We start from the raw sequence: 19,567 nt of genomic DNA on the forward strand, positions 1-19,567 counted from the left end.
AGGGAGACAGAAAATGTTCAAGTACTGAAAAATGAAATAAACTTATGATATAGTGATAAAGTTTATCCGGGCATTACAATTATGGAGAGCTGTCACTATCAATCTTGTATGAGGTCTATGGCCAAGGATGAACACTGATCACTGAAAAATGCATCTTTACAATAGCAACATTTTTTCATAAGACATTTTTGATTGAAAAGCTCATACTTTTTAAGAATGCATTATTCTGACACAATTCTCTTTTCTCCTACTCACTTATACCCTTTTAGCTTTAAGTATATATATTGGAAAGTAGAGTATCTGTTGTGGTTATACTGAACAGAGTGTTGCCCAATTAAAAGTGTATTTGTATCCCATTGCTTACATGGCATTTACCTTTCTACAGCTATGTTTTCCAACCATTTATAACACTGCTGTTTCAGGTTTTAGATGTCCTAAGCTCTATATTCTCTAAGTTTGCTTGCCCTTGTTCTTCCACAGTGATTAGTTTTAATACTAATCCTTTATTACTTATATTACTTCTTTAAAATTTAAACAATCCTACTTCATAAACATAATGCCTTCTAACCTGCCACTACCAAAAAAAAAAAAAAATCAATGGTCTTTGCAATGCTGCAAACTCCCGAAAACTTAAAATGAGGCAATCATGAAGAGTACTGCCTTGCTGAAAGTGAAACTATTACAAACCACAGTTATTTATGTCTACAGTCAGATCAAGTACTCAGGAATTGCCCCATGCGGATGTGCTTCAGCACCAAAAATGACATCTCACCTTCAAACTGCATACATTACTTTCCCACATCTATGTCCTTTAGAAAGAGTTATACAAGTAAAATGTGTATTTGTGTATCACATCATATATGTATAGCAAACTGCTACACCTGTCTTAATAAATACAACAAGACTACTTCTAAAAACCATGGTGTGTATACAGTCACTTGGAATCTTATTCAATAAAGAATATTGCATAAAATAAAATATCAACAATGCAGCTCTAAGAATGGTTTCTGTATCTGAGGACAATGCAGTTGTGAGAAACCATTTCTTTCCCTTACTGTGGGATTTTTTTTCCGTTTTCTCAGACACTCTGCAGCCATGGAGTTGATATTTATAAGTTAAGGGTGCGACACAGGAAAGTCATCTATGTGGGAGTGCAGGAGACCTTATTCTCTCAAAAATACATAAATAAATAAATAAAATGTTTTTGTGATTTTTGTCTGAAAGTTCAGCAGTTACAGGTTTAGTGAGATTGCTTTGGGAACTTTGTTTCTGATAAGTTCTCCTTCAGGACCTCATGGAGAACTGTAAACCTTGCTCAATGTGTGTATAATTTCATTCCTCCTGTTCCATTCCTTGCACAGTTTATGAACCCCTTTGCTATGAATTGGATGCCTTCCCACTTCATTTATATATATATATATATATATATATATATATATATATATATATATACATGCATACATATCCCAATGTAATCTGCTCCACTATTGGATATTCTCTTAAGTTCTCTCTGTCATTAGGAACTCTTTATCTTTACATCAAAACTCTACATACAACCTTAAGACCAGGTAACAAGACATTCTCCACAGCAAGACCCACTACATAGAATACCTTAACACCATACATTTCCTCTAACTGTAATACAGTTTAATTTATCTCACAACTAAGACCACTTACCTCTGTAAATGTCTGTTTGTAATCATGACAACCCAAAAGTTCAAGCACCATCCATATACAAAGGTTACATTAACAGTTTCAAATACAGTGATATTTCCACTTGCATGCATCAGCTGTTTAAGTGTATGACCATTTCTATACAGCAACTTTTATATACCAAATATGTTCTATTCTCTTTAAACTATTGTATATTTTTCCTATTACATGCTTAGGTAAATGGTAAAAAGTTCTTACCCAATTATATATTTATTTATTTACATTTGTTTAGCAGGGTAGAACACTAATCAAGCAATGACCAATTGCAGGCTTAGCCTAGAAATTTCTAAAATAATTAAAGTAGTAAAAATAAGAATCCCAGCGCCTCACTCTTAGTTCCTCTAAAACATAAACAACAAGGTTTCAGACTTCCACTCATTAACGTTTTGGGTGCTCTATTAGAAAAAAAAAGTCATTGGATTCGTTCACTTGAATAGACCCAGTTTTACAATTTACATATGAAGGTATCTATCATTAAAGAAGTCATACAGAAAAAACAGTGCCGTAAAGCAACTTATCTTCTTGTTTCACAAGGTGGCAGGCCTATTGGCAAAGATATATCAAGTCTGCAACTAAAACATGGCTTTCTACCTGTCAAATATATACCAGCTAAAATAACTGTTTTAATTCATCATAGGCTCAGAATCAGCACTGTACTACCGTAACAAATGCAACACTCATATAGGAATATACCTCTTATAATTAACATCCTTATTTACATAAACTGAGGTTTTATAATAATTTCTCCACTTTGGCAAGCAATGATATCATCATAAACTCACAATAATTTTTGAAGTCTCACAAATCCAGTGTTTCTTGTATAGCTAAAACAAACTTTATTTGTTATTCAACTATAGAATAAAGAGTAGTTTCTGCCCTAGCCCAGGTATTTGAAATTGATTATTACAAGAGCTAAGATATACACCAAATATATCTCCCTTGAAAAGTAACAACTGTTTCAGAGTTTAGTAGACATAACAATAAGGAATATGGCAGGACATTTCTATATTACTGAATCAAATCAGAAATACTATTTGAGAAATGCAGTTCAATATATTTCAGATGTATTAATATGTCTAACTACTTCTGATCTAAATGAATTGATTTGTTTACTTTTACTTTAGATAAGGTTAATGGCAATATATTTAAACAAGTATCAAAAGGAAAATGATGACTGAATGGGATATTCTCTGCAATTTCATTACAAAAATAAAAAACAAACAACATTTAGCACTTTTGTCTCTATTGTCACAAGACTTCCTCAGAACAATCATTCTGCAGATTACTGTCCCTTTTACCAGTTTATGATTACATGACCAAAATACATCATGCAATTAAATATGCAAACATAATTATTAAAGCTATAAAATATATAGCAAATTAATACCATAATATTATGATTTCTGTATATATTAGTAAAACACTCTTTAGATATTAAAATAGTATTTTACAGCCCAGCTACCCTTGACTTTAAAATGTTATTAAGTGTTATTTGCCCATTCAGTCCAGGGTAAATACTGGCTTGCAAATGCAGTTGCTATAGCAGTTCCTTATATTCAGTTAACTCTTCCGAATTTCTCCCTTTTATTTATTTTTTCCACTTTTTCTATTATACCAAATCAAAAATATAGAAAAAGATCACACATCTCATGCTTTCCAAGGCATTATTGACATTACTGTGTTTTATATTTTAACAAACTCATAAATGGTATTTCTTAAGCTAAGTTCAACTTTACCTATATAATATGCCTGACATGTCGAACATTGTGCCAAATGTACTACTCCATTTCTTGCACAATTGATATCATCCAGAAATATAACATTATAGTTCTAATTATATTTTCTGTCTAAACAGTAAATTTACACTGACTACAATAACCACAATCCTGTGTGCAGTTCCTACTCTGATTACCTCTTTCCTCTCTTCTATTATTTTCTAAAAGCCAGTTTATGTTCCTCCTTCTTTTGAATATTATCCTTGGTCTGGCATTAAAAATGTTGATGTATGCTCTTAACATAAAGTAATTTCCAACTTTGTTCTAAAATAGATGACACCATGTGGGAATCACTAAGACATGTCAAAACCATTGCAATATGTGTTTTCTTGTTTCAAATCTATTTCCATGTTTGTATTTTTATCCCTATTCCCAGAAGTGGAATATATGTACCTTCTTTGCATTTATACACAATTTCATCTCTTAAATTGTATAATAAATTCAAGGGATACCCCTGTGTTTAAACATATTAATTAATACAGCCATTTCATTTAAAAAAATCCTTCTTCGGATATCATGTTGGCAACAGAACCAGTTGGCCCTTCACTATGCTTTTTTGATAGTATAGATGCCATCTCTTTTAATATACAAATATATTACTATAAATAACTTTTCTATGAATATTCTTCTTCTTCTTTCAGATTTTTCCCAGTTAGGGGATGCCACAGTGGATCATCTGTCCGCTCATGATTGGCAGTGGAGTTTTACAGTGTCGAGTTGCCAGCCCGGCGCCCAACCTTCCACAGAAGGCACACACACGCACACACTCACACCTAGGGCCAGTTTAGAGTGTCCAATCCACCTACTGCATGTCTTTGGGATGTGGGAGGAAACCGGAGCACCTGGAGGAAACCCACGCGACCACAGTGAGGGCATGCAGACTCCACACAGAAGGCACCCCAGCCAAGAATCGAATGGGAGAACCTCTTGCTGTGAGGCAGCAATGCTAACCGCTACACCACCATGGCTGCCCAACTTTTCTATGAATATTAGTAATAAATTATTTATTTTATCTCAACTTATCTTAACATCTAAATAGTTGATTTCATTAAATGAAAAAATAAATGTGATTCTCAAAAAACAGTCATAGAATTTAAAATAATCAAAGAATTAATTAAATATTTCAACATCATTATCCTCAATGATAAATACATCATCTAATAAGATTGTATAACACTTAATAGCTTTATAAAACTCTGATTTAAATAATAGTCTTATCAGAAACACATGATTATATTTGAAAATATGGCGGCATAAGCTGCACCCATTGTGACACCTGAGGTCTGCTGATAATTTTCACCATCAAGAAAAATTAAGTTGTTACATGAAATTTTTCCATAAAAGTTTGTATGATATTCACATCATTAGAGTTTAAAAATTCACACTCTGTCAAAAACGTCATAGTGCCATTACATCCTAAAAAACATGGGGCATAGTAATAAAATGAGATACTATATCCATTGTCACTAACCTACTATTATTATTTATCATTCCATGTTCTAACCCAGCTAGAAATTGCCAAGAGTCTTTAATTAAATGACAAAGTATATCAGTAAAATTATTTAATTCTTAAATATCACAAAAGTTTGCATTACAGACCCTCATAGTCCCTAATAGATGTATGCACTTTAACTGCAATAAAGATAGTTGGTACCATAGGTTTATCAACTTTTAAATATTCATATATTTCCTATCAGTTTCTCCTTGCCTCAGCATATCTTCAGTCATAAATTATACCCCTCTGTTAGCTATATTAACCTCATTAATGAAAACCAATTCATAATTAGGGCCATTTTGCAGCATTGCATACATTTAAGTAATATTAATCTCTTTGGTCCATTTTAACAAGATCTCCCACTTTATCTGGTCTCATAATTATATATTTTTCAAATTATTCAATGAATTAATAATCTCTTGCTCAAATTTCTTTTCATGTATTTGAATCAATGGATGTAATGCAGGATTAAATGTTCTTTCCTTCTTAAACTCTCTTGACTAATATTTTATCTCCCCTTATATCAAATTTAAAAAGTTTTAAAGTTAATTTTCAAGTGAAAATGCATAATTCTAATAATATCTTACTGAAATCCATCCTATGAGAAGATACAAATGTAAAACCATGTTTAAACAATTTAAAATATTTAGCATTTATCTCTAAATTGTTGCAATTAAACATTTAATGTCCTCATCCGTTATGACCACACTTTGATCATTGAAATATTGTCCTTGATTTACATCCTTGTTGAACCCTTTCCTTTGGAAGACCTAAAATCATTGTATCTTTCTTACCCATAATTCTTTTTCTCATGCTGTCTTTGATTTCCTTATTGCCAGTTCTAATTGTTGAGAAGTCTTTTTGGCCATTGTAAAAGTAGAAATTACAAAAGGTCTTCATCATTAAAACCTTGATTATTAGCATCCTCTCTTGTGCCGTTTTTACCCTTCAGATCATATTGATAAGTGTCTATTTGTAAACGTTTAGGCTTAAGGCAGGCCTTTTTGTTTAAATACTCATTCATGTCACACATTATTTTTTTTTTTTACTTTTACTTTCCATAATTTCTTGTGAGTGGGCTTCCACACAGTCAAATACTGTTTTATAATCTAGTTTCTTAACACTAAACATTAAGCCTTTTCTTAAACTTGAATCAAGTGTGATAAGTTCAGTCTGTAGTTGCTCCATTTCCTTTTAGTTATATTTAATTAATAGGGCCAATAGTTTACTTCTGTGTCTATCAAACATAGTAATAAGGTGCCACTGTAGTCCAGAAACTTATTTAAATGATTTGAATATTTCCAAGTTCTTAATCATTTTGACATTCATTTACATTTAATGTAGTAATTACAATAGTAATTTTTAAGTTAAGAAAGCCCAATATTTTTTAAGCTTGTTTTTTTCAAATTCTGCAGGTTGTATTACAAAAACTATCTTTACCTGGTTGAGTATCTGGCATACTTCAATAGGAATGCAAAACCAGATTTCTATGACATGGGCACACTAACTGAATAGGAATTCACATCCAAGATATGAACATTATTATTGTAATTTTGCTCTGCATGAATGTCATATTCTTGCATTTTTATCATTAATATTCATCTCAATCTTTGAAACAAATGGGCATGCCAGTACTGAATGACTGACTTATTGATGTTGGAATGTGTGTGGTATCATCTGCATAAGTTGTAGAATCAATCTAATAATTCAGCAAGGGATGCTATAATCTTCTTCCCATAGTCCATAGCATTGATGTCTTCTAGAGTCAGTTGAATATAATAAACACCTGTAGCAACTATGAGTGCAAGCCAATGATTACCCAGGACTGAATGGGCAAAATCACTTAATAGCATTTTAAAATTAAAGACATTATTTGTTTTCTACTTTTTATAATAAACTTGCTGAAAGCATGGCATCATGTTTCTTTTGATAGCTGATTTGTGTACTTTTTACTTACATATTGATTTATTTAATTGCTTTGGAAGGTATTGCATTCTTCAAGCAAAGAAAGACTGAAAGGTGTTACTAGGTTTAAAGGAACTATGGAATTATGATAGCGTCCCATAAAAACTATCGATTGCTATAGAAATCAGTTGCTAAAGCTCTTTACTACCTACATAAGTGCCTTTGCATATCATAAAGAAAGGTAGATGATGAAAATTACACAATCATACTAAAACTTAGAAAAAGGTGCCAAAACACCTATACAAGAAGAAGGCAGCCATGTATGCCTTACTTTTTTCTAGTAAGCATATTTAATAATCTTTTTCATGTTGTCATTTGACAGCTTTCTCCCGAAATAAAAAAAAAAGTCAATCTGTAATTAAATATCTGAAAACATTCCAGTGAGGAAACAGCAATCATAGTCCTCTGGGACTCAAAGCAATAATCAAATAAAGTTCAACTACAAAATGTTCACTTACAACAAAGGCAACAATCTAAAACACTGAAAAAAATGCCAAAAACACAGAAAGGCAAAAAAAAAATGTTATTTAAACATTTTTTGCAGGGGGCAAGCCCCTCACCCTCTGAACTTCTATATAATACCCCATAGTTATATCAACTGAAAGAAGGGTGGAATCTCCCAAAAGAAGTGAATCTTTGCCAGCTCACACTTAGAAATAGGACCAGCAATGATTTCTAATGGAATACAGTAAAACCACATTATGACTCTATTTTTTTTTCCTGTAAGCAAATGAAGGTCAGGACATTTCAGCCTGACCAAGTGTAGGGAAACCAAGAAAAAAATATGATAATGTGGCTTTCAATGAAAATATAAGAAAACGTATTTACGGAAGTTTATGGATGTTGCATACAAAATAATAGTAATGGGATTTTGTGCATTGCATGATGTGCATAGTGCTATCTACTCCTCAAAGACCAAGTTTAATGTAATTACGCCGGCATGAAGTACCACATAGCATATTTAAATGCCATTCGCCGTGTCATTGCTGGATGTTTTGTTTATGAAACTACTGTAAAGCAACTGCCACTAACACACGTTACTGAACAAATTAAACGGATAAGTGTAATTGACAGACTAGTGAGGTTTGTTAAAGCCAGCTGCAGCAACAACTTAGTTATAGTTAAGAAATAATTACTAATAAACTTGGTGCCATTAACATAGGCAGTGTGGTAACCATAGTGGACATGTACAGAGTGACTGAAAACGTGTGGTGTGCTGACAGTCCACAATAAATACGAAGGTTTCAATGGAAAAATATAAGCTCACTTTGGCTGCAGTAGAAAAAAAGTCAGGTCACTACAACATACCTGTTATAAAATATTGCAAATACAAAGAAAATTAGCACTATATAATAATTCTATGATTTTAAGTTAATATGGTACAAAACTATGCTATCTGGCTGTAGAGTGGCTATTTTTCTATAAGGTATCAGAATACTGTATACCACAGAGACATGGGGTTAAAAACAACTTACAGACATCTTGGCGAAGTTAGTTAGACATACAGACTGGGTCACAAAACCCAACAGTATTATACATTACGTTGCAGATTAAGACTTCTTCATGATTTTTTAAACAGCAGCAATATTCATTAACCCTAAAGATTATAAAACATTTAAAATGATTCATTGCTTCTATATTTACTTATCTATCTGTTCATCTGTTCATTAGTTTGTATTTCTACTTTACTTAAACATTTTGCACGTGTCAAAAAGCAGAACCACAATTCTACTTATTACTGCCATATTGTAAAAATACTTAAAAGAACAGAAAAAAAATACATTTCATGTAACTTTTCTTCAGTATTGTGATAACAAAGTACTGATACTTTAAACAAAAGTACACACTCTTTGTATTTTAATAGAGTTAAAAATACAGAACCTATGACCAATATCTTAAATCTTTCACTGCAAGTGTTTGAAGCAAGACCTCTGCTAAACATTTTAGAGGGTACCCAAGTCATGAAACCATGGGTGGAAATCATCAGTGACCATATAATGTCCATTTTATTCCCATATTCACTTAATATTTCCTTCCACTAGTTAAACTGTGAATATTATATCAGTCTATTACCTAGGACAATAAATGTGCACTTGCGCCCATCTTACATCATTACTGAAAACAGACTTTTTATCAAGTAACAAGACCAGCTTCTAAATAAACTGCATACAGGTAAGCCTTATAAACAGTTAACTAGATGCAGATGTTGTGTAGAAATATGTTCTTAAAGTTGTCATTTTGAAGCAAGACAATAACATAGCCAAAAGTACACTTAGTCTGAGAGATACAAACAAGTTGTGCATGAGATTGTAAAAAGAATATCATTAGCCACACTTTTCATGAGAATTAACATGTTCTAAGTAATATTGTTAAGAAGACATACTAATGTTCTGGAAACATTAAATAAACCCTGTAATAGTACATTTAATAAAATTAGTAATTATTCTCAGCAAAAGATCACTAATAAAGTGATAAATAACCTGTATATTTTTGTGCTTATGTACAATTTCATACTGTGTGGGGTGTTTAAATACATGTTATGTACCACATTTATCCTATTCTATATGTAGCACATAGCAATGTTCAAATGTTTTTTATTTGTTTCTTGAAAGTATAACATCAGGTAAAAAGTGATTATCCCACAATCCTTTGCATCAGACTTCAGCGACATAGTATTGCAAATAATGCAACAGGCAGACCTTCATCCATTTCTAGTATGTGGTTTAGCCATGTACAGATCTTGTGTACTACCCATGGTGTGTATAAATATGCTATATTAACAGAATAGGTATTTTCTCAAAATGTTCTCACTCTAGAGTAATAATTCCAGTAAAAATGACAAGCAAGTATTGTAGTAAGCTGTGGCATGCCATCTCCCTTTCAGGTATATACTCTGCACTGCAATTGGTCTCCACCAGGTGGCAGACAAGTAAAAAAACTGTGTTGCCACCCCCACCCCCACAAACACACACACACACACACACACACACACACACACACACACACACACACCAAAGAGAGAAATTGGATGCTTAAACCTTCCTCCTACACTGCAACCCTGAAAAACCTGAGTGGCTTCACTCAGAAAGTACTGTTCATATGGGAAACAGGCAGTTTACTGTCCTGCAATACAGCTACATTCAAGCAAATTCTTAATGATTTATCAATAGCTCAGTCCTATGTAGAAGGACAACCATTTCCTGTTCAGCTGAGAGATTAATGCATATTTTACTGAGTACATTTAATTAAATTCTCCATTAAGCTCGTACTGAAACTACCTACCAACACTGGTGATCCGTTGTGTAGTTAGATCTTGCAGTAAGTTCCCAATAGCTGGATTTGAGTTCGAATACAACTCATAGCGATTTATCCCAATATGAAATTTTAACCAGTTAGGGTATGAATCAACAGATGTTTCTGCAGTAGGTGAAAATTTTGTATCTCCATTGTCTTCATTTTGCCTAAAACAATAAAAAAGAGTCAGTGTGCCTCTGAGTGAAATAAACTCAAACCTATCATTATAAGCAAAGCAGAAACCATTGTACATTTCAACATTAGTGTAAACAGTGTACAGTTTTTAGTTTATCTTTCATACTGCATTTTGTCAAAACACATGTAATTTACTGAACAGAAAAAAATAGAAAATACCTACATCTCCTTCTGGTAATCACTTGGTTTCACAACCATGTTAGCAAGACTACAGAACTTCACAGACACACACACACATACACACATACACACACACACACACACACATACACAAACACAAGGAAAGATCTATATAATCACACGTAAACATACTTAGATTTAGGCAAATTTGCACCACACACATAACACAGGTGCCCACACATAAGCATGTGCACACACACACACACACACACACACACACACACACACACACACACACACACACACACTTAGATTTACACAGATTTAACTGTTAGTTTTATATAGGATTAACAATAGTTAAATTAGCTTTCAGGATTTAATAGCTTCATGTTTTGTTATACACCAGGTATCATATCACTGTGTTTTGTAAAAGATGATTGCCCACTGCATATCACACACCCCAGAAAAAGCTACAGGCATTCAGGTGTGAAAATGAATGAGTTAGTTGGGAAATGGAATGTAAATTAGTCAGATAAAGAGGAGCATAAGAAATACAGAAAAAAATGTTTTTCTGCTTATCATGAAACTGATCATAATGTGACAGACAATGGGATATTTGGGAACCCAGGATAGTGTGACATAGAAATGAAAGCCTAAGAGTCTTTTTTCCATGGTTACATTTTGTATAATTAGGAAAAATAACTGCTGAGAAGTGATGAAATATATGACTAACGAGACCAGACTACATAAAAAGGGATGTTTCCTCATCTTTTCTTGGAAATACAGTGTGGAAGTTATTATTTTCACTGTCATGACTTAACACATGCTTCAGTCCTGCCAGATGGACAAAGCTGGCTTAATAAGGATTCAGCTATGCAGGAAGTATTTATTCATACTTTAAATCTTTAGATGAATAAAAGAAACATGGTATATTAATGTACTTTATGGTAACATTTATTTTTACTAATGCATGAATTAATGTAATGCTCACATATATTTGCACTGAAAAATAGAATGCTTGTGTCGTTTAAGTCACTTCTAAATTCCAAATGCACTGTTATTAATGAAGCCTTCAGTGCTATGTAACTACATTTAATATGTTGAAACTCTAAAATACAGATGTAATGTGAAAGAGAAGCTTCAGCTGGTCGTCTTCATGTACCTCTATGGCACTATTTACTATAGCAAAATTGTTCTGAATTTCAAATACTTTAAGTTTAATATTTAGATAGGTTCTTTGTTAGTATTAACCATGCCTAACAAAAAGAATACAGCAAACATATTGTCTGTGATATATGCAGTGTTCAGAAGTCCTGTATTAATACAGTAGTATAGTATCCATATAGCAGATACTCCATTTAACTTATAATTTGCACTTTCATTGTAGAGATACCACTACACTCCATATAAATATCCATCTAAAATTATTCTAATACAAATAGTCTATAAAAAGATGGAGGAATATTTTATCCTGACTTTTAATTACAGCCTTAACGCCTACATAAAGGCAACTCAGTATGTATTTATGACACAAGGATTTCAATACACAGCATTATAGATGCCCTTTTATAGTATAAATTGTGCTGATGCTTAAATTAATAATTACAAAAATCCTGCTCCATAAGACAGATGTTTTATTGTGTGTGTACACATATATTCTATATATATATATATATATATATATATATATATATATATATATATATAGACAGATGGTAACTAAACATATATATCTATATCTCTCTATACACACACACACACACATATATATATAGATATATATATATATATATATATAGATATATATATACACATATGTCTCTATCTAGACAGCATTCTGAACCAACCAAATGGCTCGTATGCCTTTACATTAATAAAATAAGCATAATAAAAATAAAATAACCATTAATAATAAGCTCTAGATAGCAAGATGAAGCATTCATAAAGATATTGAACCATTCAGGCCTAATTTTTATCTCGAGTTACATCTGTTTATCCACAACAGCAAAACTCATTACAATACGCTGTCTCAAACTGCATTCTACATCTCGGAATGAATTAAAAACAATCAGCTGGACACAGCAAAAATTGAAAACATTACCACCACGCACAGATTTTCAATTGGGTACTGCTGTCCTTTGCAATAATTTTTGTTTCCCTTTCGTCTGGGTTGCTACAGTTAATGATTTACTATTGTCATTTCAAAATCGGTTCTCGGGGAAAAGCACAGTAGCACTTCAGGCAGCGCTGTTTTTTTAATGAAAGTTAATGTATGTCTATTACTAATGATTATTATGTATGATGATGTAAAAATCCCATATCCCATCACCTCTGCATTTGTAACAATTCAGCACTGCTCTACGTTTGTCTTCAAGTTCCTTCTAAGACCTTTGTAAAGAAGGACAAGTAAAATGCTTACATCTTTCCATATGTTTCTAAGTAATGAATAACTGAAAATGAAAAGTTTAGATAAATCTGCTTTCAAACCGTTCCTGAAGGACAAATATCCTCACAGGCCCTTCGACTTAGCATAAAGATAATACTGTGTAACATGCTCTTAACGTCCAAGCGCAGTTGCATATCTTTCTAATCTAGTATTTGTTTTGTTAATATGTTCTGTGTTTACTGCCCACTTACAAAAACTATTGTTAGCTTTCACCCTTGCCAAGAACGCATTCATGACTGCTTAAGCTACAAAGCGTAGTAAAGCAGGTAATACCCCTTAATCAAGTATATTATCTGCATGACTACTTTCTTCATATTATTAATTTGGGCGTAGCTGTTTACTTGTACTTTTTAACTTTGTGCCAACAGTTAGCCTTACTTACCATTCTGGGTTCTGGGCTGCCTTCGGGTTAAATCGAATGTCACTGTTAACGTTGAATAAAGCGTCCTCCTCAGCCAGGTCGGGAATGGATACCTTGTACAAGGGATGTTCAAGCAAAGCATGCAGTTTTGAAAATCCCTTTCCAGGTTGGTTTCTGCTTCTACTCCAGTCTTGAATAAGCTGTCGGCTGCCACTGTTACCATTTAAATTTGATTGTTCTAATCTTTTAAGTGCTTCATTCCTGTCCGGTAAACCAGTTGTTTTTTCCAAAGAATGAGAGGTGAGATTAGAGCCCGGATCGCTGCCAAAATCCTGCAGGATCCTGAGGGTGTGCTTGTTAGGCCATCCTGACTGCACTGCGCTCCTGCCTCGCTGCTTTGCCCGTCCATGAGGTTCCTCGCTAGGCTTGTTGGAGCAAGAACAGTCGCTGGTGCCCTCATTGGTAGTCCTAGTAGCTCGCTTTTCCAGTTTTGGTAACAGATCAATCATAATATGCAAAGTGCATGCTATTAAAAAAACAGTCAGGATTAGCACCCGAAATTTACGGACCAGAATCATCTTCATGATTTAGGAATAAATTCTCAGTGTCTTACGCACAGGTAATCCTTTGCCAATGGAGCCTCCTGATTTGTATACCCCCAGACCGCTGCCCTAAGCGATAAATAGCACACATGGGCATGTAGCTAGTCCAAATCATACAAGGTGTATAGTGATGAAAATAAACATTACTACAACAGTTTTAAATATATAGTCTTTAGATTAACGCGAGAAACAAAAATAAAGAAATTAATCTTTCTTTTTAACTTAAATAATAATTATTTAGATATCTTTATTGCACAGTGCTATAAAAACTTATTGTGGGCCAAAATACAGTTTGATCGGTTTGGAAAGGTCACCTGGACAGCAACCGGTGATCAAGCAGAAACGTAATGTAGGAGAAAAATGAGAGACAGTTGTGACGGCATTGGAGATCATCCCCCCAAAGTGGCTGTGATGCAGAAGGTGCTGCTCCCCATCCTCTGACACAGAGCTTCAACACTGCTACCGCCACGGCGGGACACCGGATTCCTTTCCAAGCTGTGCAGCTCATGCATTGGCTTCGTAACCGTGCAGCGGTTGAATCCAGATTTTATAAACCCTTCAACCCTAGCAGTGTCAGCGGGGGTGTTCAGAGCTCAACAAGACAGGCAGTAAGACAGCTAAAATGACACTGAACTGTCATACTTGTACATCCTTTGACCACGAAAGCGCACTGCCCGGGGGATGTTGTGTTTCAGTTGCAGAAGAGCTGCAGCGTGGCCCAAGCATCAGAGACGAAGGCTGGAGACGGGGGCAGTGCGTGTCCTCCTCACAGAAACTGTCTGATCGGACCTGTCTTACAACACTGATGCCTTTCACCAGGAAAATGGTGAGTCCTTTTGGCAGGTGCACAAGAACTGCCCCCTCCTCCTCCTTTGGCTGGCGGTCAGCTGGGCGGACTCGGCACCCTGCAGCCTGTGCGTCCCCGGCACTGGGTGTGCACCTCGTCCCCGGGCCCGGAGAGCCAGCCTCCGCTTGATGTCACACGCAGCACATTGGCTGAGCGCACGTCCTCCGGAGAGCAACACGGAGACGGAAATAAATAAATAAACCGAGCCACAGCTCAGCTGCAGAAAATCTCGGCTCCTGGTCGTGTGCACAAGCTTAGTCTGGGTGCGCTATATCCCTACCCAGGAGAATGAATGACACGTCCCTTCTGCAGGATTTTACACGGCCTCTGCTCCACTAAATCTAGCACTGTCTGGCAGAACGGATCAGTCACAATACGACATCAAAGTCGTGTAAAAGTGATTTCTTGGGCTGGTGTCACTAACTGCCAGGCTGGAAAAGGCTGTCCGTCCGTTGTCTGGTATGCCTTCATAACATGACTTAAAATGCGGGTGATTCATGGGGGGCGCTATTAGCTAGTTATTGTTTAAGGTGAGCGTATAGTACACGTTCCACCTTCCCTCGTCTTCAGGGATGTCCCTGATTTGACCCTGATTTTCGTGGATAGCTGTAATTTTGTCTTTTAGTCTTGGTATCTCATAAAAATAAATCGGTTTGTGACAAATCAGACAGAACTGCAGTTTCAAAGTAACGCCATTATAGTGTGTAGTCGTATTTTACACAGCACGTATGTTAATACAAGCCCATTTTTCTGATTGTCGGCCTTCCTGTTAGAATTAGGTTTGGTTCCTGACTCGTAAACTTACCTCTCAGCTGTCTCTCATTTTTGCAGAATGTCGCTGATTTATTTTACTTCATATGTTTGCCCTATCCCGAGTAAATGTTTTGATTTTTTGTTAAACCACTAACGATTACAGTCAATAATTAGGGTGTCATGCCTATTTGTGCAAAACCTGTTGTATAGTAACACAAAACCTGTTATTCTAGCAACTTGCTAAGTTTATAAGTGCAATACCTAAAAATTGTCCCTATTGTTTGCGGCTTTGTCACTACATTATGTTTGACTATTGGCTTTATCCAGATTTCTTACTCTAGGAGGTTGAGAGAGGTATGCGTTTAAAGACAGGGGGGAAATAAAATAGAAGCAATTGCAAAACAGTAACAAAGTAAATAACTGCAATACCAGCAGTTAAAAAGGATTCCTTTTAACTGCTGGTAATGCAATTATTTACTTTGATACTGTTTTGCTTCTATTTAAAATTTTCCCTTTCATTAAAAGCAGTTTTCCACAACCTTTCCCAGTAAATTGAAGTTCAAAAACATACGATCAGGGGACCACCCCTAACCTGCTATCCAGCAGACTTGTGACAATGCATGGTCACAGCAAACAAGCTTATTTCAGCGGGATACTGGAAAATGCAGGTGCCAAGCTCAGTACCATTTTGCCTTCTTTGCTGCCACTTAAAAGGTCAATCTTGGAACAGATGCCTCAAGGATATCATTATGTTCCATAAACTTAAACTTTGATCTCTCAATCTCTTACTGCAAGAAATTGGGACATTGCTCAAAACAGTGGGAGGGCAAAAGCCCCAAAACAGGGACAGATTTTACATATTTCTCTTACAATCTTAGAAAGTTGCTAAAATAACATAATTTTGTGAGGATACATTTTTCTGAAGGATATAATGCCCGAAACTCAAATGAATGCCATTATTTAGTGACTTCAATCCTCACTGATTTGCCAGAAAACCACAAATTTTTATTAAGAAAAGTCCAAAAACAGGAGGCAAAAATCTGGACAGTTCAGCAGTTTGGTGGTCTCTGTTTATTGAGTAAAGAATTTGAGAGTTGTGCTTAAAATCCTTATGATCCACTCTCTGTCTTATAATGTTAATTCCCTCTCTATTTTACATCAACAATAAAATTAAATTAATATCCGCGTTTTAAATCAATGCTCGGTATTACAAATTTTCACCTAAAATAAGCACACCTGATAAGGAGAAAATGTGTATTACCAAGCACTGATTTAAAACATGGATATTAATTTAATTTTATTTTGATGTAAAACAGAGAGGGAATTAACATTAGACAGAGACTGGATCATAAGGAGTTATATGGAACATCATTTTATCCTTGGGGCATCTGTTCCAAGATTGATCTTTTAAGGGGTGGTGAAAATGCCTGATGGTACCAAGCTTGGCACCTGGATTTTCCAGTATCCCACTGTAACAACCTTTCTTGGTATATGAATGGTAATGGATTTGGGAGTTCTCATTGGATCCCGTACTTAGGAACAGTTATTTAATTAGTTTGTATGCTGCAGTAGTGATTGGCTGTAATTGCAGAATATGAGCCAATCAAAAACTGAGTAGCACAGCCAATGCTGTTCACTGCAGAACAGAGGAGTAGCTATTTGATTCGTTTGTATATCGTGATGCCAATTGGCAGTAATTGCATTATAAAAAAACAATCAAAAACTGTGTAGCAGAGCCAAAACTGCTCAATGCAGAACAGTGGAACAGTGGTTTTGCTTATGGTCAAATGCGGAGTGTTCTACATAATCCGGAGTACTTGGCTGCCCAGTTATAAACTGTCCCTGACCACTCCCCCAATTATTCTTTTCCTTTATCCAGAAGTCTTTTTGCCAAAAAGTTGCAGTGTATGCTGTTAAGTGAAGTTCTTAAGGTCTGTATCCCACCTCCTTTCACATCCAGAAAGTGAGCTAGCTCAACCAAAAAGATCAAGTTAAGACAGTTGTACGTTCACTGATGTTTCTCTCAACCTGAAATTATGTTAAATTACAGCAACATTTGTTTCTTTACACAGACAGGGTGGCCCATACTTCTCAATTGTACCTTATTTTGAAGAATGTTCCTCATTTGGGGTCTTAAGAAGTTCAGGTTCCTCAAAGTTCCACATTGAAAGCATCTGTCACACATTCGCAGTGATGATTTTTTTTAAATTATATCCATGGTAAATAGTACTGTGTCATATGAAGTCATCAAAATAATTTTTATAAGTATAAAGTAGCACATTTTAACCATCCTGTAACCTTCCTAAATAAAGTTGTTAGTAAGATGTTGGTATGTGTTCCACATTTCACTCATTTGTCCCACATTAAGAGAGGCAGTGCTCCTCATTTTGGAGGTAGAAAGTTGAGAGCTATGTACGGACCCTGTGTGTGTTTATTGATAGTGCTGGTGATCAGAGCATACCTCTCAACCTCTTAGCAAAAAAATTCTGGGCAAAGCCAAATTTAAGCAAGGGACAAAGTCCCAAAATCAAGAACAGATTATATAGATAGATGTGAGTGTGTGTGAGTGTGCATGTGTGTGTGTGTGTATTATGTATTGCTCTTATAAACTCACTCTGGAAGTCACTAGAGTAACATGTTTTGTGTTTTATTCATTTTCTGAAAGATATGAAGTCTGAAACTCAACTGTCATTATTTAGTTACTTCAGTCCCCAATGATGTGCCAGAAAACCAGAAGTTTTATGAGAAGCAGACCAAAAAATATGAAGCAAAAATTCTGGACATTCTGTGTAAACCTGGACATAAGAGAGGCAGGGTTCAGATATTGACTGACAGGTAAAGGAGACTACATTTGTTCACTTCTATTGTTTGAGAAGGGACTGAAGTTAAAAAGTCTCAAACTCTCCCCCTTGGGGTACCAGCTCTGTGGAAGGACTGACAATTAGCTGTGTTGCCATCCATTTACCTTTGGTACCATTAGCAATCTTGCTTTTCAACATTACTTGACTGCAAGAGCCAGAGTTTGCCTACCTGTTAGCCATTGGAGAAGATGAAAACCTGAATATTCTGCCAGAAAAAACAGAGTATTGATACTTGACTACTGACATGATCACCTTTTCAGGGCAGTGTGGCACTGCCCTCTCCCTGTACTCAGACTGCATGCTGTCATTGTGATATATGATTACTTAACTGCTGACATCTTTGTGCCTTTATAAGTGATAGGCTGGGCAGGAAGTGCTGTCCTCTGTGTTTCTTGAAGATAAACTTAGCCTAGCATCTAACCTTTCCACTGTTACCCATTGGACCACCTCTTCCCACCCAGACCCCTCATACCTGCCAAGTTATTTTGACTGATGTGCCTGTCCGTTGTACTGCTCCTTACCAAACTCCCCCCACCCGCACCAACATGCTTTATGCTCTTCCACTCCAAACAACTTAGCCTGGCTACTATTTTGCTGGTCAGTCTGTATTTCTTTCCTCCAACTGAAAAGTGATTTTGCATTCATAGCTATTAGGTATAGTTCATGCTTTGTTGTGAAAGGCTAAAACGACTAATGACAGACTAAACCTAATACTCTTGTGCGCAAAGACCTAAAGTAGTTAAAAGTTATCTGTGCTACTTTGGGCACAGGGGTGTAGCAAACAGGTTCCCATTTTGTACTTACAAGCTTTAAATTCAAGCACCCCTCCCCCAGAATGCCTAAAATGAACACATCTCTCAAAATCCTGCTCCCAAGCACTTAATAAATGCAAGTAACATTTTCAGCTATTCTCCCTAGAACTATTAAAACTATTAAAATATTGTTTTTAGATTAGCAATATTGCATTTATTGGTAAAGGCACTCACTGAGACAATTGTAGACGTAATATGACCTGAAAAAAGTCATGATGATGTGATGGTCAGAAAAAAATGTAGTCAGTAGAGTACAAAGAGTGTGCCTAGTTCCACCCTTGCTTGGTGTCATATGTACCTCAGGAGATGGCTCATTATTGACATGCTC

General features: G+C 35.3%; 1 protein-coding gene across 1 annotated transcript in view; it reads right to left on the bottom strand.

Annotated features, from left to right (window-relative positions):
• Positions 1-15,239, bottom strand: part of FAM20C (FAM20C golgi associated secretory pathway kinase) — a 585,432-nt gene extending 570,193 nt beyond the window's left edge. The window contains exons 1-2 of the mRNA XM_044089695.1: positions 13,386-15,239; positions 10,231-10,409 (exon numbers count right to left, since the gene is read on the bottom strand). Coding sequence (XP_043945630.1) covers positions 10,231-10,409; positions 13,386-13,948 — 742 coding nt within the window. The 5' untranslated portion in view covers positions 13,949-15,239. The remainder of the gene's footprint in view (positions 1-10,230; positions 10,410-13,385) is intronic.
• Between the last annotated feature and the right edge of the window lie 4,328 nt (positions 15,240-19,567).

Source organism: Protopterus annectens, chromosome 12.part0 (assembly GCF_019279795.1).
Source record: "Protopterus annectens isolate FY-2018-M chromosome 12.part0, PAN1.0, whole genome shotgun sequence".
Lineage (NCBI taxonomy): Eukaryota > Metazoa > Chordata > Ceratodontiformes > Protopteridae > Protopterus > Protopterus annectens.